Source organism: Vombatus ursinus, unplaced genomic scaffold (assembly GCF_900497805.2).
Source record: "Vombatus ursinus unplaced genomic scaffold, bare-nosed wombat genome assembly UNPS02006874.1, whole genome shotgun sequence".
In the NCBI taxonomy this organism is placed as follows: Eukaryota; Metazoa; Chordata; class Mammalia; order Diprotodontia; family Vombatidae; genus Vombatus; species Vombatus ursinus.
Window position 1 is genome coordinate 10,375,685 of NW_020946652.1, and position 26,429 is coordinate 10,402,113.

The following is a 26,429-nucleotide window of genomic DNA, read 5'->3' on the forward strand; positions in this document are numbered from 1 at the left end:
TTTTCGGTATTTGTTTTTATTTACTGCTCTTCACCTGGAAGGCAAGGCCTTTCTTTTCTTTGATTTACCCAGCAAGGAATGCTGACCCTAAGAGACTGGGTTAGAGGTCACAGTACAGTGTTCTGTGGAACAACGTCCCCACCAGCACTTTTTGATTGTACACGGCAGCAACTGTGCTCCCCTGGAGGACGGAGCCATTGTTGGCATAGACCATGGTCACGGTGGGCTTCTGGGAGAGAATGTTCTGGATGCGAAGCACCTACCAAGGAAGTGAACCAGATTCATGACCATTTCACTGGGATCACACAAAGACCTCATGCTGGTATGTGACTAGTCAGCAACTTCGACCTTTTGAGAGAGTTCTCAGGGTTCTGGTTCAAGTCCTGAGAACATGCATCTATCTGCTTTTCACCCACTTTTCATCTCTTGCCCAAGGACTGGAAGGGATGGGGAGCTTGATATGGCCTGAGAACGTACCTGATGATGTTAATCTAGGCTGATCAAAACTTGGGAGACTTATTGCTGGCCACATATACATAAAAAGAGAATGAGGTCACATGGGTGGAGAATAATAACCCTGCCTCCCTCACTCAAACTTTTTTCCTTGCTCAAATTCACTTGGACACCAAGCCGAAGAAAATATTTGGTGGTGAACCTCATGGTGGAGGGAATCCTTCCCTAGGAAATTATTTTCAAGGGGCTCTAGGTTGGTCATCAGAAATTAAGCAGTAGTTACAAAGGAATTTCTAACCATAAGTCATAGAGTTGTCTGAAACAACAGACTGTGATTTAGTTCAAGGCTAAAGAGGTTTGAGGAAAGGTCGTGTCTCTGCACAGCTTAGTTTGTTGGTTGTTCTGTGTTCCAAGAGAGCTTGGTTTTCAGAGATAGAGACTTGCCTCTTGGAAAGGAAAATCTGACTACAGACAAGGCTCAGGAAATTGACTTATGGGGAGAAAAACTATTGGGTTCTTGTCTCTTGTCTAATTCTGAGTGTATAAAGGGCCTGTCTGCCTCCTCCAAAGATAAATAAACTTTTTGTTTTGTTTTTGTTAAGGCAATTGGGGTTAAGTGACTTGCCCAAGGTCACACAGCTAGTACGTATCAAGTGTTTGGTCTGAGGCTGGATTTGAACTCAGGTCCTCCTGACTTCAGGGCCGGTGCTCTATCCTCTGTGCCACCTAGCTGCCCCCAAAGATAAATAAACTTTAGGAGAGGTGGCAGCATTCACTTGCAACCATAGCCAAGTGCCAAGTGGAGTCATTCTTGGTAGCAGCCATGAGACCACCCAGCAATATACCATGTTGCAATGATCCTGAGCTTAGGGTGACACTATCCAACCAGTAGGAAGCAGGCCCAGCAGGAGAAGGGAAATGACATCATGACTTCACTAGAAGACCCTGGTGGCCCTGTAACATTGGAAGCATGAATTACCTGAGGCATGATCCCTTTAGGTGTTTCCCTCTCCATGTATTCCCTGGTTCACATGTGAATCCCATATGTATACCTCTCTACATTTCCTAGGCAAATCCAATATCCCAATGAAGGTGTGTATATTTGGAGAAATGTGTGACAAGGTTATAGGGGACATGTTCTATTTATACCAGCTGTCCCAAAAATCTTTAAGTCTTGTTAGCTTAAAATTGAGCTGTGACTTCTGGTAGTTGGAACCCTGTACCTATTTTACTATTGCTATTTCATTAGATGACATTGCTTCAAAATAATTGTATCCCATGGTTGACCAGTAAAGAAAACATCTTGGTGGGAGCTCATGAACTATGGTTTTGTTCTATTTTTTTCATGGATGCAGACCCATAGAGTACCTTGAGCCTGGGGGAGTTCAGAGATGGGCAAATCTTTGATCTTGATATCACCTGTGTTCTACTTCATTAATGAACGCTGAAATTCCTTTACCTAATCATAATCTTTTATTATCCATCTTCCCAATGCCTTACAACTCTTAACTCCACTCTTCATCCTCACTATGCCCTCTTTTCCCACCACTCCTCATTATTTCCAAGGTTATCATCCCTGTCCTGGCTACACTGTCCTCAAATCTCCCTTGATGCCTTCACAAACCAATTCAAATCCATGCTACACCACCCCTTAATCTCAAATCTATCCCTCCCTTGTCCTATTGCCAATGGTGTGTTGCCAGACTCCGACCTCGAATTATTCTCATCACCTACTTTCTTCTCTCCTATTCTTCTATTGCTAAAGAAAATCACAAACCCAAGCTGACCGGGGCCCACTACAAATTTATATTATCTAATCTTAATTGGGCCATTACTGTGGTGAAGCAATTTTTCTATTTTTCCCAAATAGATCCCCTGCCCAGGCCTTATCCTTTCTCTCTCCCTTCTCTCTCCCCTCTCATCTGAGGCCCTCACCTCAAAAAACAGAGACTGCGGGCTCCCAGGGAGCTCCCTCTTCTCCCCTTCTCGTCTCAATCACTCAGGTGGCTTCTCCCAACTGAGCCTCCTTCACTGGCTTTTGATGAAGAGGTGACCCTTCTCTTGGCCAAGGCCAACCTTCTACATGCACCCTGGACGCCATGCCTTCCCATCTTCTCTTTTCTATCAGTCTTTTTTCTTTTTCTTTTTTTTTAAGGCAATTGGAGTTAAGTGACTTGCCCAGGGTCACACAGCTAGTAAGTGTCAAGTGTTTGGTCTGAGGCCAGCTTTGAACTCAGGTCCCCCTCACTTCAGGGCCGGTGCTCTATCCACGGGGCCACCTAGCTGCCCCAACCCTCCCATCATCTTCAGCAGGTTGCCCCTTGTCAATTGTCCCCCCTTTCTGTTATCTTCCATCTCTTCCTTTTAAACATGTTTCCTCTATTCTTAAAACACCCCTCATTCGGTGCCACCAACCCCACTAGCTTTATATCCATTGGCTGGCTAAACTCCATGACAGAGCCATCTCTAGCGGGTGCATCCACGTCACCTCCTTTCACCTGATCTGAAACCCCCAAATTCATCATTCAACTCAAACTTCTCTCTGCAAAGTTCCCAGTGACCTCTTAACCACTAAACCTAACGACTTTTCCCTGACCTCCTTGCAGCCTTCGATATTCTCGATACTTCGATACTCTCTTCCTGCTCTCTCCTCCCTAGGGTTATGGCAGACTCCAGTCTCTCCTGGTTCTCCTCCTCCCTGTCTGACCGCTCCTTCTCTGTCTCCTCCAGGTCATGCCTGCTAATCACAGGAGTCCCTTGAGCTCTGTCCTGGACCCTCTTCTCCTTTCTTTCTATGCCCTTTCTCTCCATGGTCTCATCAGTTCCTGCAGAAGCAGATTTTCCTCAGTCTCAGAATCTCTCTAGTTCTCATGCCAGTACCCTTCATTTCTGAGCATGCCTCTGCCCATGAGCACAAAGGAAGCCATACCTCTGATCCAGGGGGGTCTGCAGGGTCGTACATCAATAGCTTCATGCCGTGGGGGTGACATCCAGCCCAAACGTCACCCGTGGCAGGATCAACAGATAAGTTATCGACTAATGTGCCCAAATGGAGAACCTTTTAAGTGAAAGGGGTGTCATGAGGACCCCTTCTCTCCCTGGTCCCCTGGCCACTCCTTCCATATCCCAGGAAAAGGCAAGGCTGGGACTGGCCCATAGTGACCACCGCTGCCCTCCCCTCTCTCCAGATGGACTTTGCTGCTCAGCAGTGGAGAATGACATCTCTCCTCCCCCCTTCCCCCTCCCAGCTGTGGAGTCCCTGACATTGCCTACAAAAGCCCCCCTCCACAGTGTATCTGGGAAGCCAACCTCTGAAGTGCAACAGGGATCATGACCTTTTCTGGAGTCAGGTTCCAGTTGTCATGTCTTTTCATGACGTGGATGCTGTGAGAGGTCACTGCAGCTACATAGACATACCTTCAAAAGAAAGACATGTTTGCCTCTAGAGAAATCAATGGGAAGGAAAATGGACCCCGCCCTCCCCTCCACCTTGTGTCCTGGGGAGAAGGTGCAAATACTGATAACAGTAACAATTGTTACTAATATGCCCTACAGAAGGCACTAGGTGGTGCCAGAGTGCACAGAGCACTGGACCTGGAGTCAGTAAGACCTGAGTTCAAATCCAGCTTCAGACACTTACTGGCTGTGTGACTCTGGGCAAGTCACTTCATTGCTTCCTGCCTCAGTTTTCTTAACTGTAAAGTGGGGGTAATAGCACCTCCCCCCCCCCCGAGTTGGTGTGAGGATCCAATGAGACTGTATTTGTAAACCTTTATAAAGGCAGGCAAGCTGTTATTAGAAGGTTGCCAGGGAGGAAGCAGAGCTGAGAAGAGAATTTCCTTCCCTTCCTTCCCTCCCTCCCCCATCCCCACTCCCCATCTTTCACCATGGCTGTAGAGGTTCCTTTCCCTAGCCCACATGAGCCCTAGCGCTAGACTCATCTCATTCCTTTCCTTTGTTGCAAGCCAGGGAGAAAAGTTACACAGTGATTTGAAAATTCCTTGAACTGAGAAATAAAAGAGGTACGAGATGGACCTCAGATCCACTGGAGGCTGTTCCAATGGCCTTGGTCCACTATACACTCCACTTCTGGGGGTTTGGGGGATAAAATCCTAACCCCAAATATAGATCTGTGTGAGGGAAAACTCTCCACTCCCTGCCATTTGCCAATGTCATTCAGGGATCTTTCATTTAAATATGTGTAAGGCGGATAAGTGGCAAAGTCGAGGCTTGAAGGCCTGAAATCAAATCTGGCCTCAGATCTTTGCTAGCAGTGTGACCTGGGCAAGTCATTTCCCCACTGGCTGCCTCAGATTCCTTATTGGTTGTGAGGAGAAAATGAGGGAATATGTGTAAAGTGCTTTAAAAATGCTAGCTATTATTATCATTATTAAGAAGTGATGGGGAGATAGAGATAGATGGCATCTCTGTTACTTCCTTTCACTGTTCCTTCTCTCCTCCAGGCCGAGTCGAACCCCTCTCGCCTTCCTCCATGAGAGCTTCTCAAAGATTCCCAATTAGCCCACTGCCCAGGATAGGCATCCACTCTACCTTGAACTGAGCTTACACGTCTGACTCCCCATTTCTGCCTGCCTCCTTAGAATTAGCCCATTTTCTCCTTAGCTGGATAGGCACACATTGCAGAATCTCTGTCATAGACTTCATGTCACACTGCTCAGGTGGCAACTGGTTTTTAAGTTAGGGAGGACCAGAAGGCTCATCCATGGTGCCTGGTATGTACCTGCCACCCATCACCACCTGCCTCCCACACTAGGAATCTTCTGTCACTGAAGCCCAAGGAAACTACCAGGTCCCAGAAGAGGACTGTTCCCCAACAAGCAGAGAGTTCAGTGGAAGGGAGTTTCAAGAGTGTGTACCTACTTCCTGTCTGGGGAAATTGTGATTCCATTAGCAAAGCTAAGGCCATTGGCCACCTCTTTGACTTCACCCGGACTGTAATAAATCACATTTGTCCACTGTAAGTCCAAGAATAGCTCCAGTTGTGCTAAGAAGTGGTTGGTGAAATAGTGGTCATTGGTGGCATAGAATTGTTCTGGTCCTAGAACCACGATGTCATTCACACTGCAATGAGGGACAGGGAATGGAGGACGGACAGAGAAGGAGAGAAAGTAAATGCAGCATCTGGATCGCACTTCAAACTCCATCAAACATTCTAGCAATAATGAAATAATTTACCTATTAAGGTCCCCCAGGAAGATGTAGAATCAATAGACCCTAGGAACTAGCTTCATGAGCCCCCACCTCCCTCCCACAATTAAAATAACCCAATAACAAACTGAGAGCACATCAAGAAAAGAGAATACCAAATGATCACAAAAGGGAATCAGTTACAGGTCACCAAAACACAACTTTCACCTTCAACCAAAAGAGTCCACCCTCAAGGAGCCCATCACTTAAGAGACAGAAGTTGTTTGGTTTATTCATTAGTTTTAGCAATAAAAACTGTCATGGGGGAAAAAAACCCCAGAAATGTTATTCTCTCCAGTAAGTCAGGGAGGGTCAACAAGCATTTATTAAGCACCTACTGTGTGCCATGCATTGAGGATACCAAGAAGGGCAAAAACATAGGGCTTGTTAATCTGATGGGAGAGCTCATAATTTGATGGGGGAGACAGCATGCCAACAGTCAGATAAAGATATTATATGGACAAGATAATGTGGAGATAATCACAGAGTGAAGTCACTAGCATTAAAGTGAACTGGAAAAAGCTTCTTGCAGAAGATAGGATTTTAGGTGGGACATGAAGGAAGTCAGGGAAGGCAGAAAATGGAAATGGGGGGGGCATAGGCTGGGTAGACTGTCCAGGCAAGTCTCCCTCAGATCTTCTTTGACTGGCATGGCAAATGAACCCAAATAAAGCACACAGACTCCACATTCCTGCCTTTTTAAATGCATATCTGTTCTCAACAAAACCTCAGATTCTCTGTCTCTGTCTGTCTGTCTGCCTTTCTGTCTCTCTCTCCCTCCCTCCTTTCTCCCCTTCTCTTCTCTCTCTCTCTTTATATATATATATATATGTATGTATGTATATTTACACACACACACATACATATATAATATATACGCATACATACATTTATTGACATTGAGAGGTTGGTCTAAACCATTAGTAGAAATTGAAAAGTGGTGACAGTAATTACATCAATGTAGCCCTGCATCAGAAGCTGGCTATGTGTCAGAATAACCAATGAGATTAAAATACTATCCTGGACACCCGTTGGCCAGTGAAGTAATGAGCTGGAGGCCACTTGGGATGACTTCCAAAAAGTAGGAATTGGAAGCCTGGCTAAGAGGAGAAGGTAAGATCACCTCAGCCATGAGGCCACATTGCTTTTTGGAGAGTCAGAAACTTAGTTTCCAGGTTGTGTTTCTTTGTTCACCTCTTCCAAGACTTCAAAAGGAGCAATGGTGCCTTCCATCCCCACTCCCACCCCAAACCCCTGAACAATAAGGCTAAGCAAAGCAAGGCAGCCTGGGAGAGATGAGGACCTTTGCCTCCCTAAAGGTATATTTTGCCTCCCAAATCTGGGTGGCTGATTGGGAGGAGGCCACTGTCCTTCATTGCCCCCACTTCACTGGAGCTCATGCTTTCTTGCAAGGTGCAGTGAGGCCAAGGGCCACCCTGGACCAAGGTTGCCCCAGGTCTGCCCTTCAGCACATGCATTGCCTGCCTGCTCAGACTGGGTCAGGAGAGCAGCAATCCCTCCACACACAAACATACTCCTGAGCTCTTCTCTGGTCCTGGACTTCTGGGAGGTTATTGCCAGGTGGCCTGTAGGGACAAAGCTAGCAGGGGGCAGCTGACTATGTGATCCTGCATGGCTGTGCAGCCTGGGCTAGGATGAGCCACACCCCACATCTCTCCATCCCCAGGTGCTTTCCAGTGTCAGCTTTATCTACGTATCTATGGGTCTACTGGCTCTTGTAGGCTCCACTGCATGATCCTAAGGGAACAGGGAGGCCAGAAATAAATGTGGAGAATCCCAGGACATCCCTTGCCATGAGAGCCAGAGAAGGAAAGTGGTAAGGACAGAGAGCCCAAGGGCAGGTGCTCCATGACCCCAGTACCAGGGGATTTGGGGGGGAGTTGGGAAGTCACCCCAACCACACTGGCAAGACAAACAACTTTGAAAGCTGTAAGAGCTATGCTCAGTCAAGTGACCTGCCATGATTCCAGAGAAATGATGATGAAAACACCAGCTCCATCTCCTGAGGGATTTGCTGGGTTTAGGGGGCAGAACAAGACAAACATGGTTTTGTAGACAGCAGATGAGGGAATTTGTTTGGCTTGGCTCTACGTACTTGTTGCAAAGAATCTGTTTTTCTCTTCTCATTTTTTTTTCTCCCCAATGGAGTGGAGAGGTGGGAAGGAGGGGGGGAAAGGATTTCTGCTCATTTAGAAAACCCCACTAAAAAATGGAAAGATTGAGAGGAATTCTAGTGAGGAAGGCTGCAGGCACTTCTGGATGAGGTTACTACGTTATTCATTTGGCTGTTATTTTGTGACAAGGGAGCTCGCATAGGGTGGGGCCATCTGGACATATTTATAACATAAAAACAAAACATGTCAATAAAATGTGTTGCTGTTGCTGTTTGTTTTTGTTTTTTCCCAAACCACAGCAAAAGGGGGGGGGGTCAGAGGATTGAGAGAAGAAGGGGTTTGGGAAGATGGGGTGGGAGGGACTAGATCTGTGATGTCACTGGAGTAGAGGACTATGGATGGGGACCTGCCTGTACTCAAGCAGGTCAGCGCTGGCTTGGCACCTTTCCATAGATTCCAGAGCTGCCAGAGGCACTGAGAGAGTGACTTGGCCGGGGTCACACAGCCAGCAGATGTCAGAGGCAGGCCTTAAACCCAGGTCTCCCTGACTCTGAGGCTGGCTTTTCATCCACTCTTCCAGGCTGCTGCTGAAGGATAGTATTGAAGACCATCCTGGCTTCATCTCTATCCAAGATTGTACTGCTGACTCACCTTCCCAGAACTTTCTCTACCACACCCTAGGCCAGGTACTTTCTCTTCTCCTTCCCACCTCAGCCCTGTTTAGCTTTCTTTTATGTGTTCTTTCCTCAGTTAAAATGTAGGTTCCCTGAGGGCAGGGACTGCTTGTATTTATAGTCTCAGGGCTTAGTGCCTGACATACCGGAAGTCCTTAATAAATGCTTGTTGACTGAATGAAATTTAACTCCCTTAAATTTCAGAAGAGGAAACTGAGGCCCAGAAAGATAGAGAGGTCATCAGGAACTGAGTTCAATTTGAAAACCAGGTCCTCTAGCTGCAAGGTGCTGAACAGACATCAGACTCCTGCATGCTGGAGTAAATCGATGGCCAGAGAAACAATAGACACCTTTAGCTAACTGAGGCTGTGCAGTTGGTAATCCTCTGGTCAAGGGGGAAGCAATGCAGCCCACTGAGAAGCCCAAGGCCAAGGAGGAGAAGAGACCTTCCCATACCTTGAAAGCAGCTCATGTGTGATGGTTTTCAGGTGGAACAGAGAATCACCTTCAAAACGAAAGATTTCCACCGTGGATTTCATCTGAGGGTGATTCACCACATACAAGTACACGGCCTTGTCTGAGAAAGAAAGACAGGAGCAGCCTCAGGAGCTGCTGGCTTTTTCTTGTTTCTTCCAGGAGTAGAGAGAGAACCAGCCCGTTCTCACCTCCAGTGTCAGAGGAGAGCAGAGCTCCTAAGCAGCTTCTACTCTGCCTAGAATCATAATCCAATTGTTCTCGGTCTCCTGTCCCCTTTGCCAGCACTCTGCCCTGTCTGTTCTTCTCATCTCCCTCCACACTCTTGCTTGGCAACCTCATGGGTTCAGGACTCACTTCCAGGCTCCCAAATGTATGCGTCCAGCCCGGCATCAGCAGCTGCCTGCTGGACATGTCCACCCGGATGCTCCATGAACACTCAAACTCAACACAACCAAATGAAGCTCATTATCTTTCCCTCCAAACCCACCCCTCTCCAGAGCTTCCCACTGTTGACCTGATGGTCCACTAAGCCTCTTAGATCTTCTTCAGTTATGTGCAAGCACAATTTCCCCACTCTGCACTTGGGAAGTTGAGTTTTTTCCAATTAAAGTGTAAGGTCTTTCATTTATCCTTGTTTAGTTCCACTCACTAGCCCATCAACAAATGGCTTATAACCACCTCCCATGGGCCAGGACTTTGTTAGGCCTGGGGACACAAGTGCAAAGAAGTAATTAGGTAGTTTGCAAGAAAGATTGGGGTAGACCTGAGTATATGATTTTAAAAAGTAAAACTGTTTAGGAACTGGTACAAAGAGTAATTATCTCATACAAATGAGGTAGGAGAGGAAGAGCTGATACAGGAATTAGAAGGGGGAGGAGGGCGGGGAGTTCTGGAACTCAACTCTCATCAGGAATGGGTTAAAGAGAGAACAATACATACATATGTATATGCGTACATACATATGCACATATGTATGTGTGTCTGAAATTCTTCTAGAATCAGAAAGAAATAAAAGGCTAAGGGGATAGGGAGGGGGGAGAGAATAAGGGAAAGGTCTCTAGAGGGGAGGGTGAGGGAATAGGAAAAGGGTGTTTAGATTAAAGGGAATGGAAGGATAAGGGAGAAGTCATTGGGGGGGCAGGTTAAGTAACAGGAGGGCAAGGTAGTGGGTAGAAGTAAAGTCGAGGAGTCAGGAGGGCTAGGAAACAAGAGATATGCACAAATATAAAATAAAGATCAGGAGTAGAATTTATTAGGGAAAAAAAGCAGAGGCAATAATCATGATCTCAGACAGAGTTCAGCTCAAATAGATTTAATCATAAGAGAAAAATAGGGAAACTACACTACATGTCAGTATTGTTAAACAATATTAATCAATATTGTTTTAGACTACTTAAAACAACTAGACAGTATAATGTTGGAATATTGCTGTGGTGCAGGTAATGTGGACTTAGAGAAATATGGAAAGACTCAGACTTATGAAAGAAGAGGTTATCGACCTCAGAGAAACACAGGGCAAATAAGTATATTATGGTCTTACATAGATGCATATGAATGCATGTATCTATGTATGAGTATGATTACAGATATCTAAGTCTATGTATGTAGACTTAGATATGTTATATAAGTGTATGCACGTGTGTATATGCATGTATTTGTCTTTTGCACATATGTACATATATGTATATGTATTTGTACGCATAGGCATGTGTGTGTATATGTATGTATACATGTGTGCATGTATGTATATGTATAAATATGAATGTATCCATGCTTAATTGTACCTTTGGTGGGGGGAGGAAGAGGGAAAAAGAGCAAAGTAAAAAGTGCTCAGCAGAGAACAAAAGAAAATTTGCAAGGAAGCAAAGAATAGCGATAGCTCTGAATACAATGATCAGTATTTATGATATAGGCTTTCTTGAAATGGAAAGTTATTGCTGTGTATTTTGAATCCTCTCTTAAGTTCGGCAGTGCACATGGCAATGTTGTTTTTTGTATTTGTTTTGATATTTAAGTTTATAATGTATTTATTTTTCTTTTCTTATTGTATATTTAAATTTTTATATTTAAGTTCAAAATAATTTTATTTTATTTTATTTATTTGTTTTTTACTGAGGCAATCAGGGTTAAGTGACTTGCTCAGGGTCACACAGCTAGTAAGTGTCAAGTGTCTGAGGTCGGATTTGAACTTAGGTCCTCCTGACTCCAAGGCCGGAGTTCTATCCACTGTGCCACCTAGCTGCCCCAATAAATTATTATTGTTATTTTTTAAAAGCTCTGGGCTCCCTTTCTTTGTGGTCAGAAGTCCACTTACTGCTGTGCCTTTGGGCCGGGACTGGGCACTGCATCTGCCACCTGAGGATTCGGAGCCACCTCTTAGCAATTCTCTGAGAGCATCTCCCAAGGTGGAGAGGGTTTGTAACAGACAAAGACCTGAGAGTGTTCTCGGGGCAACGTCCTAGATCCTCGAGGGACCCAGCTGCTAATGGTCACTCCCCACCCTGCTCTCCTCCTGCCATCACCTCCGTGCAAGGCCCACCTCACCCTCTCCAGAGGTGCCCAGAGGAGGCTTACCTTTGTCAATGAAGGTGCTGATCCCATGTGGGTTAAATGACTGCACGTCAAACCCATTCCTGATTGGCAGGGCCCAGGCCTTTGGCTCTTTCTCATTCAGGTCCATCAGGAAGATTTCTCCAGGCTTGTCAGGTACAGAACTGGGCATACCTGGATAATTTAACCCCTTCCAAAACCAGAGAACAGCAAATTCACAGAAAGAAGTGGTGCTTTGAAGGCTTTCCAGAGAGACAAAAATACTTCAGTGTCCTTCAGCCCCAAGGACCCCAAGCCCATCCCCCACCTACCTGAGCCCCAGATGGGGGTAGAAGGGAGGGAATAAACATTGGTCCTGGGCTGAGCATGTTACAAACATTATCTCATTTGATCCTCACAACAAGCCTGGGAGGAAAGTATTGTTCCTACCCCCATTTTACAATTGAGTAAACTGAGGCAAATGGGACCTTCCCAGTGTCTGAGGTTAGATTTGAACTCAGGCCTTCCTGACTCCAGGCCCAACACTCTATCCACTGTGGCACAGTCCATGAGCACCAGTGATAGAGGGAAGGGAAGGAAGAAGAGAAAGGAAGGGGAGGAGGAGAGTCAGAGAGGCAGGGACAAGGAGGGAGAAGGGAATCCAGGAAATGTGGGTGGGATAGAAAACATCATACCAGGAGGGCAGGCCACCCTTTGAATGCCCCCCACCCAGTTTCCTCACAGTTATCCATGATAACATGCTGGCTTCCATCCACCAGGTGGTCAAGGCTCTCTGGCTCAGTGGTCACAGATCCCAAGGTGGTGAATGAAATATCATGAGGCACCCGCCCAGATCTGACCTCTCTCTGCCAGTATGTTGGGAAAAAGATGCTACCAAAATCTTCTGGGAAATTCCAGTGTGACCCAGACCCCTCATTGCCTCTTGGATCCACTGGATCCACTGCACATTGTCCAGCCTCCCTGGGACTGTGGGGAGCAGAATCCTGGGTGCTGCTGGTTCCAAGGAGCAAACCTGGTGAGAATGAGGACACAGCTCTCCCCTTGGAGAGCTCACAGCCTAGTAGGAGAGGTGGTCCATGTAACCCAGGCTGAGTGCGGAGTACTACCAGGAGAGGCTGCAAGAGGTCAGAGGAGGAAGGACCCCCACAGGCTGGGGGGCTGGGAGAGGCCTTGTGAGGCAGCAGGAGGCTGGGCCGCAGAACTGGGGCTGAGGACATTTTGGGAGATGAAAGAGCAGGAAAGGTGAGAGGTGGTTCCCATATCATGGAGTGGAAGGCTATATGCCAGAGAGAGGGCATTCAGGGGATACTGGGCACCAGGCTGGAGTGCCTTGTTCCTTTTACTCTGTGTCTGACATTGATGAAGAAGGGTGGCGGCCAGACAGCTGAACCTCAGGTACTCAGGGACACGAAGATGTTGGGACTAGTCCCTGAGGCAGCAGGGAGTCTCTGAAAGTTCAGAGAAGAGCAATACTGAGTCCAAAGCAGGCTATTAGGATGATTCCTTCTCAGCTCTGGGTGAATGGGAGGTGAGAAGAGACAGGGAGCCAATTGGAAGGCCACTGTCACAGCCCAGAGAGGTTGCCCTGAACTACGCTGGCCGTGGTCCTGAGGACCATAGGCGCCCAGACTTAGACCAAAAGTAATCTGTGCAAAGCACTTAGCACAGTGCCTGGCACCTAGTAGGTGCTCTGTCAATGCTATTTGTTACCATTACCATATTATTATTATAATCATTATCATTGGAGCTGTAAAGGGACATCTCTCAGAGGCACTTTTGTCTATCTCCCTCTTTTGTCAAATAGAGAAAAGGGGGAAGGGAATAAGCATTTATAGAGCACCTACTATGTGCCAGGCCCTTTAGCCTTGTTTTACAGTTGAGTCAACTGAGATAAACAGAGGTGAAATGACTTGCCTAGGGCCACACAGCTAGTAAGTGTCTGAGGCAGGATTCAAACTCAGGTCTTCTGTCTCCAGGCCCAGTGCTCTGGGCACTGTGGTGCCACCTTGCTGCCTTGAGGAAAGTGAGGCCCCTAAAGGGCAGAGCAGAGACGGCAAGGGTTTAGGTTCCTGCTGAGTCAGAGGGGGCAGGAGCCTGCTGCCTGTGGGCTCACCTGCTTATGCCCCCTTGCCTCTGCCCTTCTGGGACGCAGATGTGTGCCTGACTGCACGCCCACCCCCTGCAATGGGGCCTCTCCTCAGGGCTCTTAAGGAGATAGCAGTGACTCACAGTGCTGAGGAAGGCCAGCCCACTGGGTAGGATGTCAATGTCCTCGGAGCCATTCTCTGTGGGAGAAGAACAGGGTCAAAGGCTCTTCTGATGACTCAGGAACTTTGGAAATGCATGCCCTCTTGACAATCTCCCCTCCACTGAACACAAGGTCCTCCTTGGGCTTCAGCAGAATCACTGCCAAACCCCACCCTGGGGCACATTCTTATTTCCCTGGGACCCCCAGCCTTGAAGGTCAAAGACCTGGGGTCCCGACTGGCTCTTCTTACTGATGACCAGGTCCCAGAATCTCTCTGAAGGGTTACATGTATCTGGTCTGACTTTTGTGTCCCTCCCAGCCCTGGCCAGCTAGATCTCTACACACAGTTGGTGCTTGATAAATATGCATTGTGCCCTCGCCCACTATGTTGTGAAGGAAACACTTTTCAGAATGAATTGTAACCACTCCCTTCTTCAGACCTCTTTCAGACCCCCACAGATGGGTCTGGAGGGGAGAGAGGGGAGGATGGAGACACAGGTTATTGCCACTCCCTAAACAGGCTAGCCCTGTATAAACCAACTGCCCCAAACCTGCTCTCATCCTTGAACTCTACTTGGCTTTGAATATGGGATGGGGGAGGACCATGGAGTGGTTTGGCCTCATAAAATGGCCAGGAGCCAAGGAAGGAAAACGAGGTGGGAAGTGGGTGAGAGCCCCAGCTATGCCACACTATCAGGGGCATTCGAAGGGGAGGCTGGAAAGAGTGCAGTAACAAAAGGCAACAGTCAACATGGGGGATTTTCAGATGGGAGAGGAGTGATGTGGGGAAGCCCCTGTCAGCTGGACCCAGGCTCAGTCAGCAGGTTTGTCACTGAGAGGAGAGGCATGCTCATCAATCACACAGAATCAGTCAATCAACATTTATTAAGTGCCTACTCTGTGCCATGCATTGTGCTAAGTACCGGGGACATAAAAAGAGGCAAAGACAGTTCCTTCCCTCCAGGAGCTTACAGTCTAATGGGACCCAGAACTCTGGACATGGATTTCACCGAGGGCTCTTCCCTCCCTCAGATCTCTCTGTTTCAGCCCAGCAAATTTTGACAAGGTATTTGCTGTAGCAGGCTCAGGCTGGGGTGACAGCTTTGGGAGGGGGCTTGCTAAAAGACACATTCAGTTAATGAGAAAGTAACCACATGCTCCTGGTTGGACATTGGCCCCTTTCTTTGGGAGGTACCCCAGTAGGGCAGATGGAGTAGTGGGAGTGGTGAAGCCGCCACTTTCCTTGGACTCTAGCATCAAGGTTCCCTGGAGTTGCCTGGGGGAGGGGCTGTGGACCCAGAGAAAGTCAAGTGGGGAAAAGTTGTTGGACCAGACCCAGAGGGCCCAGAGAAGTGAGATTGGTACTTCTGGGTTGCATCACCAGTAGGATGGAGGAGTTGACATTTTCTCTGATCCTTGTGATGCCTCAGGCTTTTCACTCTGAGACTATGTGTAAGAGATAATCATGTCCAGGACATGAAGATATCCATCACAGCTCAGGCATTATTTACTCTTTGAAGAATGTATAAGGAAAAACAACTATATGAATGGGCCAAGTCTTTGTAGTTCAGACAAGGACTAAGGCTAATTTCCTTGTAAAGCAATGCAAAGAGAATTGTCAAGTCTCCAAATGTCTCAAGGAAAAACTTCCGCGTTTTTCTGTCTGTGTGCAGCCTTCTCTTAGGGGAGACCAGAGTGAAGGCTCAGTGTGAACCCATTACTAATGTGGTTGCATCCTGCTTTCCTGTACATGAAAACTGGTGTTAAATACAGAAATAGAGAAGTGAACCGAGTATAACTGCCATATGCTGTGTGCTTGTCAGGGTCTTGGACGTGGTGAGCCAACAGCTCTTATGAGGTCTGTTAATGAGGAAATGATTAAAAGCTTGAAATTCTAAAAAGAAAATTTCCCTCTAGACAAGGAATTACCATGAATGTAAAGGGTCTGCAGGGTGGATCACTTTCATTTGTCTTTCACCTAAGTGCAGTTTCTGGTCCTATATAATTTTGACTATTTCACTACAATATTTGTATTCTGTGACTTATTCTGAATATTTATGCATTATAAGAAAAATGCCATTTTTCCTCTTTTGTGATAAAAAAGGTCTGCATTCTTAAAAAAAAAATTCAATGAGGTAACAGCAGAAAATGTCAGTCCCTAACCCCTAACATGAGGACTCAGCACCTCTCCACCATCACCACACTATTGCACCCTCACAAAACTGCTCAAGGATGAGGGACAGATCTCATCTCTGCCCCTTGACCTTTTCCAGCGCCTTGGAAAACAAAAAGGAAGAAGTTTGCTTGTCCTGGGTGACAGAGCAGCACAGCAGGCGTCTGTACTGCAATAGAGTTCAGACAGAGGGAGCTCCGGCAGCACACAGAAAAGGAGCCCAGTATCCATCTGGGTCCATTCTAGCCCCAAAGAAGTCCCTCGGGGTAGAAACTGAGGCCAGGGCAATGTAAATTGACCAGCATGCAAAGAATCTGAGGTGCTTTGAGATCCAGCCCCTAGGGAAACTGCCATCAAAGGGCAGAAAGGGTCACAAAGCAAGTAATATAAGGGGGAAAGACTGAACTTGAGTATCTTTGGAAGAAAACTGGAGGAAGAACTTAAGGAAAAACAGATTAAATAACAGGGAGATGCAAATACCAGAAGAAAGTGTGACTTCTAGATCAAATCCAGAAGTCTGGAATTTTTGAATAAGTATTACAAGGCAAAGGAAAATAAATCAGCACCTAATGAAGCAGAGAATTCTATCGGTTCCCAAAGGAGCGTGAAACCACAACACAGGATTCCCGAGGGGTTTAAAAGAGAAATAAGAATTGGGGAAGCAGAATCTATAGCCTGCACAGCAGAAATAATTTCCAGAATAGAAAACATAAATTCAAGGAGGCAAGTCTTGCCCAAGAAACAAAAGGGAGCATTACTGAATGGGAACGCAGATATGAGGAAGCGAAGGACAATCTGGAAGAAGAGATGCGAATGATCTCCCTGTAAGCGAAATATTGATCTCAAAGACAGGATGCATGGAAGCAATGTAAGGGTTATAGGTCACCCAGAAGAACATGACAGGTCAAAAAACCTTGAACAATAATGCAAGACATAATACAAGAAAATTACCCAGAACTTCTGACCACTGAAAACAAAATGCCAATCAAAAGATTCCACAGATCACTCACAGGGAAAGAACTTTGCCGTAAACTCTGGAACACATTGGGGTTAAACTGGACAATTTCAATGACAGACAAAAAATTCTGCAAGTGACCAAGAGAAGGCCCTTCCAGTATAAAGGGAGGGAAATTTCAATAACCTGAGACTCTTCTGTATCCCTAGAAGGATGGAATGGAGAAATGGATTATAAAGAGCTAAAGATGCAGCCTAAGGTGACCTACCACACATCTCTGAGCTCAACCATAAAAGAAAAAAGATGGACATTCAGTTAAAAAATAAAGAGGTGTTTGCAGCACCCCAAGAAAGAAAGTAAGATCTGAACAAATCATTTGCTTCGCAAACATCCCAGACAACAGAAGTACAAGGAGAGTGAGTAAATGCAGCATCTAATGATGGTGATGACTACAAAATAACAACCACCAAGAGAGTTCTTTCTAAATGAACACAGGAGATGAAAGTAAAAACAGAGGTCAGATAGAAGTGATGACAGAGAAGTGGGTGAACCACCTCCATACAGGTGAACCAATGTTTCGAGAGTGTATTAATGAGGAGAGGGGAGGAGGAAGATAGAGGAAAATATATGATGCAACCTAATCAGGTCAGAGTTGAATAATGAAGGGAAAATAATTTCTGCCATCCCTCAGGACGAAGAGAGGCTATAGGAGAATGGGTGAAGAAGGAAAGGGAGGGGGGAAATGGGGGAAAGGCAGGGGGATTCCACTGCAGAACATTCCCATGAAGGTAAAGAGATGAAGACCTTACATTGGGTATAATATTCAGAGATTTGGTGATTAGACTCTTTATCCTCTCCTCAAGGAACTGGCATTGTGATGGGGGAAGACAGCTCATAAAGGGGGCCTGGAATGGGGGGCACCCTGCTTGCTTCTAGCTGGTGGCCAGGAAGCAGCAGATGAGGTCATCCACCAGCACCCAGAGCAGAATCTAGGCTTCTGAGGGGGAGGAGGTGGGACTGAAGGCTAGAGTGAGAGCAGAATGGTTTGGAGCCCTTGAGGACGTTTCCCTGAACCTTGGGCTCCTCACAGCTGGTTCAAAGTAGAGGGAAGATCAGGGAGGACTCCATGCTCCCCAGCTTCTGTGTCCGAGAAGGGCACCCACTTACATCACCCCTGACTTCTAAGCAGTTTTAATTCTACTCAAGTTCCCTTCTAAAAGCCAGTGCCCCTAGCAGGAAACATGTCACAGGAGCTGAGACATAGAGCCTCAGATAATGCCCCATTTAACCCTCTCATTTTGAAGGTAAGGAAACCCAGGCAGTCCAAGGTGGGGTTGGGAAGGAGGTGGCTGAACCAGGGTTCAAACTTTCCAGGGCAGGGCTAACCCTACATGACCAATCATTCCGTCCTCAGAGGTCTTATTAATAGCAGAAGCACCTGGCTGCCATATGAACAGAAATGGGTAGAGAGTGAAGGTTTGGGAAAGAGAGGGAGCTGCAGAATGGAGGTGAAGGCACTAACCACCACGGAAGAGGGATCACAGAACCACGGGATTTTGGAACTGGGAGAGACCTCAGTGGCCATCTGGTCCAACATGTAGCTGAGTGAGAATCTCTAGATCTATTGTATACTAGAACAGCAATATTGTCCAATGAACAAGTGTGAATGAGCTAGCTCTTCTCAGCAACACAATGATCCAAGACAATCCCAAAGGACTCATGAAAATTGCAATCTGCCTCCAGAGATAGAACTGTTAGCATCTGAATACAAACCAAAGCATGTTCCTTTGTTCTTATTCTCTCTCTCTCTCTCTCTCTCTCTCTCTCTCTCTCCCCTCCCCTCTCTCTTTCCCCTTCCACAAAATGAATAATATGGAAATGATTGCATGATTGCACATGTATAACCTATATCAGATAGCTTATCATCTCAGGGAGGGGAAGAGAAAGAAGGGAGAGAATTTGGAACCTGAAATTAAAAAAAAAAACCAAATGTTAAAAATTATTTTTACATGTAATGGGGGTGGGATAAAATGTTATTTAAACAAAAAAGAATCTCTAGATCTTTAATATTCCAGGAGTGGCTATCCAGCCTCTGCTTCTGCGTGTGAACCTGCCCCACTCTCCAAGGTAGCTCCTTTCATATCTGGATAGCTTTAACTGTTAAGTTCTTTCTGATATCTGGCCTCAATTGGCCCCTCTGAAATGTCCTCCCACTGCTCTTTGATGGCTGGAATAAGCCCGCGCCCTCTGCTAAAGGACTGGAAAGTGACACCCTACTGTGTCAATAGCGTGGGAATGTTTACAAAGCATCTCTGCCAGCTAGGTGTAACCCTCCTCACCTGGGAGGGTCCAGCCCTTCCCAGACATGCTCTAGCCTCCTGAAGTCCTTTTCTTTTAAAAATAGTATATTTGGGGTTTTTTTTGTATATTTGTTTTAATCAGCCAAAATCTGCCTTCTCCTTCCCCTCCTACTTCCACTTTCTTCATTGAGAACACAAGAAAAATGAAACTCATTATAGACGTCAAATTATCAATCAAAACAAATGCCCACATTGACTATATCCTAGAAATGTGTCTTATTCCACATTCTGAGCTGGCTTCTCTGTCAGCAGGTGGACAGCAAGTTTCCTCATTAGTCCTCTGGCATCTTGGTTGGTCATTATGCTGATAAGTTTAGCACAATAGTATCCATATCACATCTTGTTCACCCTTTCCCCAATTTCTGGGCCCTCCCTTATATTATTATTCATTGTTATCTCTGAAAGAGCCAACAACATTTTTGTGCATCCACAGAATTTGTTTTGCTTAGGATTAGCCCGTCCTTTAACCTACTTTTCCTTCAACTGCCCCTCTCCCTTTCCCTCCTATTTCCTTGTCAAGTGCAATGGATTTCTGCACCCAACTCTCTCTCTGTCTCTGTCTCTCTCTGCCTCTGTCTCTCTCTGCCTCTGTCTCTCTCTGTCTCTGTCTCTCTCTCTAACACCTGATCCTTGTTAAGTCTTTTGTCATTGTTCATTCACGTTGGCCTTCTAATGTTTCTCTTTGCTCCTGTGTTTGAACTTCAAAGCTTCCCTGCAGCTCAGGTCTTTTCATTAAGAATGCTAGAAGCATTTCATTTTATTATTTCATTAAAGATTCACTTTTTCCCTCTGTAGTATTCTTCTCAGTTTTGCTGGGTAAGGTAGTCTTGCCTTCTGGAATATTGTATTCCAAGTTCTCCTGTCCTTTATAATGGTAGCTGCTGAATCATGTGTGATGTGATCCTGACTGGCTCTGCAGGACTTGAATTCTTTCTCGCTGCTTGCAGTATTTTTATGTTGACCTGGAAGCTCTGAATTTTGTCTAGGATTTTCCTGAGAGTTTTCATTTGGGGGTTCCTTTCAGGAAGTGACTGGTGGATTCCACTTTGCCCTTTGATTCTAAGACATGTGAGGAGCTTTCCTGATTTCTTGAAATAGGTTGTTTAGACTCTTTTTTGGTCATGATGTTCAGATAGTTCAATGATTTTTAATTTTTTTTTCTCCTTGATCTTCTTTCCAGGTTAGTTGTTTTTCTATGAGGTATTTTACATTTTCTTCATGGTGCTGTGTTTGAATATTTCTTGCTGCTTCATGGAGTCATTGGCTTCTATTTTGTCCATTTGAATTTTCAGGGAATTTGTGGTTTGGGCAGGTTTTGTGCCTCTTGTGACAAACTGTTAACTTCCCTTTCTAATTCTTTCTTCCATAGCTCTAGTTGCTTTTCCATTTTCCCCCTCCAGTGCTCTCATTTCCATTTATAAAAACATTTTAAACTTTTTTTAAACTCTTGTTTCATCTCTCTCAGGCATTCTGATTGAGTTTGTGCCCAAAGTGTGTTTTTCTCTGAGTCTGCTTGTAGATATTTGGAGTCATTCTCTTCTGTAATTGTGTCTTTGGCATCCCTGTCACCATAACAGCTCATAATGGTGAGAGTTTTTGTTTGTTTGTTTGTCCATTCTTCCAGCCTGCTTCCTGACTTGGACTTGATGTTAGGAAGAGGCTCTGTGGCACTTCAGGAGGGAAGGTCTGGGCTGGTCTTATGGAGAGTTGTGTTATTCTAGGATCTCAGGGACAAGGACAAAAGCTTTCAGTACTCCCAAAGGGATCTGACTGGGGGCAAAGTCTGGTTGCTGCCCCCTGGTCTGAGCTCTGCAAGTTTCTGCCCTGGATTTGGATGTGTGTAAGAATACACTGCCCTAAAATTTTGGAACTCAAAATCTTATAAAAGTGAATGCTAAAAGCTATCTTTACATGTAGTTGGAAAAAACAAAATATTATTAAATGGAAAAAATAAAATAAAATAACTGTAGACAATAAAAAAAAGGATAGACTCCCCTCTTGTCCCCCTACCCTATCAGCCAGTTGGGAAACTGTTGTTTCAGTGGCTGAATTTTAGGCTCTCCTTTGTTCTGGGATTCTTGCCCTGCTTATTCCTCTTCGGACTGGGCCAGATGCTAAAAGTGAGACCCTGCTTCATGCCTGATGCCTGAGCCACACCACTGCTGCTGCCAGCTTCTGAGCTTACCCTTTTCTCAGGACACTACCTAGTGTCAGTTCTCCTTCTCACTCTGCCCTGGATTTGCAGCCTAGGACTAGGGAATGTGTAACCAAATTGCCAGTTGGCACCTGTATCCACCACAGTGCTGTTAGGACTCTTTGAAAAGCTGGTACCCCAAAACACCCAATTCAGACAAACTAGGCTGAGCCTAGTTTATGGTTTTTCCTGGGATAGATCCTGGCCAGAGCACTAGAAACCCAACCCAGGGCTGCCTGAAATAGCCAGAGACAAGAAATCCCTCCAGTCCTTGAGAACTATTCAGGCATCAGACCAAAAGGCAATTGACCGCAGAGCAACTTTTCAAGATGACTTCGTTGGGATTCGGCCAATGAGGGAGCAGGGGAGGGGAGCTGGGGTGGGAAGTAACCCATTACATGGTTTCCTCTTTCAGTGAATTTGTTTCTTGCTAGTGGTTTCCACCTGTAGAAGGAGCAGAAATGTCGTCAACACTCTGTAACTTTTGATGTCCTAAGGCCAAGGCCAGATCACCCTGCCCTGATTCATTTGCCCATTTCAATTCATTATTTGCTTCTCATTGACAATGCTAGGTCTTGCAGGATATGTATGTGATGTACATGGTTAACTAAGGTCTCTGATGAATAGCAAAGCCTTTTGTGGACTGATCAGTGCTTGGTCAGGTTTTTCTCCCTTCCCTCCATCCAGCATTTGAGGTTCTCCTCTATCCTCCCTATTCTCCATCACTCCTGTTCTTCTTTTCTTCAAGGGGCATAGCATAGAAAAAGAGCTTGTATGACAGCAACCAATAGATCCATAAAACATTTATTACACACTTATTGTGTGAGACACTGTGTTAGGCATTGTCTCTGTATCCAGCCTGCCCTCCAGGTGCTCATATGTTTACATCCATCCAATCATCCATCCAGTCACCCATCTGCCCACCTGCCCACCTACCCATTGTCCATATCTATATGCCTATTTATGTCTCCACCTGTCCATCTACTTATCCATCACCTATCCATCCATCCATCCATCCATCCACTTTCCACCTCTCTCTCTCTTTATTTGCCTATCTACCTATCTGTCCATCATCTGTATTTATCTATTTTTTCAGACACTAAGACACCATACACATATTATTAATAAGAACTCAAAAGCAGGTTTTTGTTTCTTTAAAAAAAATGACACTCTGGGGGCAGCTAGGTGGTGCAGTGGATAGAGCACCGGCCCTGAAGTCAGGAGGACCTGAGTTCAAATCTGGCCTCAGACCAAACACTTGACACTTACTAGCTGTGTGACCCTGGGCAAGTCACTTAACCCCAATTGCCTAAAAAAACGAAACAAAAAATAAAACACTCAGTCAGAATCACTTTGTTTTGCATGTACTTGTTCTTTCTTGCTCTAGGCCAGGCTCAGCTCTGCTGTTAAAGGACTGGCAGAGGACAGAATAGATAGGAACTTGAGGCTTTAGGTACTCTGGGGATGCTGGCACAGAGAAGAAAGCACAGTCTGTCCTGGACACAGCCATGCCTGCCTAGGAAGCCAGAAAACCTGGGTTTCAGTCTTGCTTTGCCACTGACTTTTGTGTGACTGTGGGAGAGCCTCACTGTGAATGCCTGGGCTGCCTGCCTACCCCTTCTGGGCAGTATGTGCTTCTTCCCAGACCTAGGCAAGCAAGACAAAAACAGGACAGCACCTACCCTCCTAATATTTGGGAGTATACAATGTACTGGTGCTGACTCTCCCTCCTCCTTATACCGAAGGCAGTGTGCCCCCAGGTGCCTAGGCTAGGGCTCTGCACAAAGCAGGCTAGAGCTCTGAGAAGTCAGAGGAGGGAGAAGCTACTGGGGTCATCTAGTGGGGGAGGGCCCTCACTCCAAAGACCCTGATGCAGCATGTGTTCTGTGCTAAGCACCAGGCTTGACACCCAAGCACCACCATGATCCAGTTTCCCTGCACTGGGCAGGTAGGACTGAAAGGGGTCCCGGTCTAAGTCAATGAGGTTCCTTCCTGAGCCTCTAGCTCTTTGTCAACAAATTGTAGGTCACAAGACCTGAGGTAGGACCCCCAGAGCTGTAGTGAGGACCTCGAGTCAGGAAATAATCCCTAATAACATCACGATACTATGCCTCAGAGGAACAAACCAAGGCTAGTACTTGGCTGGGGGGGGGGGGGGGGGGGGCACATGACCCTCGACAAGTAGCTATAATACAGCCAAGCATTGGGGGAGCACCTGGGAAAGCAGGCAGCCAAGGGTGAGAGGCAAGAAGGGGAGGGGCTCCATATGGAAGGTGCAGGCAGACCCAGGCGCAAAGGAGAAGGGCTTGGGACCAGCTCAGGGACCTCTAAGGGGGAAGGTCATTGGAGACAAGCTAGAGATCATTGGAATAGAATTTGGCTAACTTGGGAAATTGGACTCCACTGGCTCCCCACGGGAGAATCAACAAGGCGGGGCTAGGCAGAGGGAGAGGGCTGGAGTTCCAAAAAGGTGGATTAAGTCTCAAGAGGTGAAAAAGAGGCACTTAACAGTGACAGCTGCTCAGAGCTCAGCAGGGACTGCCTGGGGTGGGGGGGAGTAGAAGTGGGGGAGGATGAGCTCTCCATCCCTGGACTTCTAGCAGATGCCGCTGGGTGCAATGGTTGGAGATGTCTGAGGTGGGGCTGGGGGCTTGGAAGTAGAAGGTCAAGTTTTCAGGTCCAACTGGGTGACCATGGACAAGTCACCTCTCAGATGAGTCTGTTTCATTGTCTGAGAAATGGGCGTGATTATCAAACTCTCCAGTTGATCTCACAATGATGTCATAAGCAAAGCACTGAGTGACCTCTGGGACCCCTGAGCACCTCCCAATGCATGGGTATCACTGTGAGCTGGAGGCTGTCACAACACGCCCGATGAGAGGTGACCAGGAGCTAAGCTGCCTGGGGGTGTTGGGAAGGGGAAGGATAGGTTCTGTGGACCTGGGGTCACTGGGAGAATGGCCATGCCATGAGTAGAAACCAAAATCCTGACTTCCGAAGGTGATGAGTCTCACTTTGGAGAATGTCAGTCCCTCTCTGTGCCCAGGGCACATACCATACATACCTAGTCCTGGAATTATGTGGCAGCTGGGAGGTTCTACTGGGTGCACTAGATGGGGGATATTCATCCTTTGCCTGAAAAAAACACAATTTCATAGCAGGAAAAAATGAACCCCAGGCACCCATGAAGACCTTAGGAGGCCTCCAGTCTGGGTCTCCTCCCTCATGCAGGGGTGAACTGACAAGAAGGGTCAGAGTCCCAATGCTTAGCACTGAGCCTGGCACAAAGTAGATGCCTACTAAATGATGGTTGATTAATTGACTTCCTAGCTTGAGGCCTCGGGTGAGTCTCTTTCTCTTACTGAGCTTGTTTCTTCATCTACAAAATAGGTTAACAGGACTGGTTTCAAGCAGAAGCATGAACAGAAGCAGATTTTGAAGCCTCTGTACCCCACACAGATAGGAGCAGTTGAGGGTCCTGAATTAATCAGTGATCAGAGCCAAGTGGTCGATAAGTCACAGGGCAAAGATCTCCTTCCTCTCCCGGCATACCACAGGGACGCTGTTTCAAAACAAGCTCATGGAAGACTCTTTTTTTGAAGGGTCATGGGAAGACAGACCCAGAAACTCCAGTTTTAACTCTTAGCCTCCCTATTTCCTTGTATCTGTTTGTTAGCCAGCCAGGTACCCATGTACCACTCCCAAGCAGGGTCATTGCCCAGCTCCAGTGCCCAGGGACGTTTCAACATGCACTATAACCAGGCAGGGACACTGCCCAGCCCTGGTGCCCAGAGATGCCACAGACTTGCAATCTGCCCAGCCTGGGTGCCCCAAGAGTGTCATGATATGGACTGTGCCAAAGCATCGACAATGCCTAACATTGCCATCGACATGCTGAGGTTTGCCAGGTTTTTCTTCTCTCCAGCAAGGCTTTCAGAGTTTCCCGTTCTCTTTCTTGTTAAGAACAAGAACTTCCACCCTCCAGGGACAGCTCATATTCCCAAAGACCAGGAAGCCTTGGGGCCTCGGGGGAGCCAGGGGGAGGGAAATTGCTTCACTTCTTTCTTCTCTTGTTTAGATAAGAATTTGGTGCGCGAACACACCGCTTGCCAAGGACCTGGGCACTTGGAGAAAGCTGCTCTGCTCTGGGTCCTGATGCCAGACAGTTAAGATCGTGCCCCTGCCCCCAGCCTCAGCTTTGGCTTTTAAAACCCGAGGTGCGGCAAGGTTAAAGGTAGCAGCCAGGGCCGCCTCTCTGTCTGTCTGTCTCAACCGGGGGTTTTCTCTGTGAATGTCTGGGCGTCTTTTTGGATGCCCTTAAGTCTCTTCGTGTATGTCTATGTGTCTGTTTGTATCTGTGTGTGTCTGTTTTTGTGTGGTGCGTGTGTGTGTACCCCTTGTGCTTGGAAGGACAGGCTGAGGCTCAGCTAGAAATAGCCAACCCTATCCCGCGAGGCAGCCCAGGAAGGGCTCCGGGTCGCATTCTTTCCCTCCAACAACGTCAGGCCTTAGACCCTCGGAGAAGCAGGAGGAGTGAGGAGGTAGCCTGGGTCGCGGAACAGCTACTCGAGGGGATGGAGGGAAGGAATGACAGACAGCCCGGTGCTCCCCCCCACCCCATCGGTAGGGAGAGAACTCTTGGAAAGGTCAGAGAGGCCGGGCCATAGGCCGTTCCTTCGCCTCTTCCTCTGCCCGGGTGCCCCAGTGTTTCGCGGTCCTGGTGCCCCCGCCAGGGCTGGCTCATCCCTCCCTTCCCGGCCCCAAAGCCCCCAGCTCACCTGAAGGCGATGAATCTCTCACCGAAGAACGCCAGAGCCAGCCCCAGGGCGGTGAGCGCCAACAGCTTGGCCATGACCGAGCAGCGCCCGCCTTGGCAGTCAGACGGCCAGGGACCAGACGGAAGGAAGACGGAGACGGAGGCCAGAGAGAGAGAGAGAGAGACTGAACGCAGGAAATGGAGCGCGGGGGAGACTGAAAACCAGTTCCTTCCACCTGGCAGTCT

General features: G+C 46.9%; 1 protein-coding gene across 1 annotated transcript; it reads right to left on the reverse strand.

Annotated features, from left to right (window-relative positions):
* Window positions 1-26,429, reverse strand: LOC114033349 (serum paraoxonase/lactonase 3-like). Its single transcript, XM_027848839.1, has 9 exons — window positions 26,206-26,429; window positions 24,492-24,562; window positions 13,727-13,782; window positions 11,522-11,687; window positions 8,927-9,047; window positions 5,335-5,535; window positions 3,789-3,870; window positions 3,383-3,511; window positions 1-259 (listed from the first exon to the last, which is right to left on the reverse strand). The coding sequence occupies exons 1-9, from the start codon at window positions 26,277-26,279 to the stop codon at window positions 101-103; spliced, it is 1,059 nt and encodes a 352-aa protein (XP_027704640.1). The 5' UTR covers window positions 26,280-26,429; the 3' UTR covers window positions 1-100.

What these genes read in the sequence shown, in the direction of transcription:
- LOC114033349 (XM_027848839.1), bottom strand. Translation starts at nt 26,279, where the DNA reads ATGGCCAAGCTGTTGGCGCTCACCGCCCTGGGGCTGGCTCTGGCGTTC. An exon ending in GAGAGATTCATCGCCTTCAG is followed by an intron (nt 24,563 to 26,205) that starts GTGAGCTGGGGG and finishes TGTTTTTTTCAG; the next exon opens with GCAAAGGATGAATATCCCCC. An exon ending in CAGCACCTTCATTGACAAAG is followed by an intron (nt 9,048 to 11,521) that starts GTAAGCCTCCTC and finishes TTTCTTTCTCAG; the next exon opens with ACAAGGCCGTGTACTTGTAT.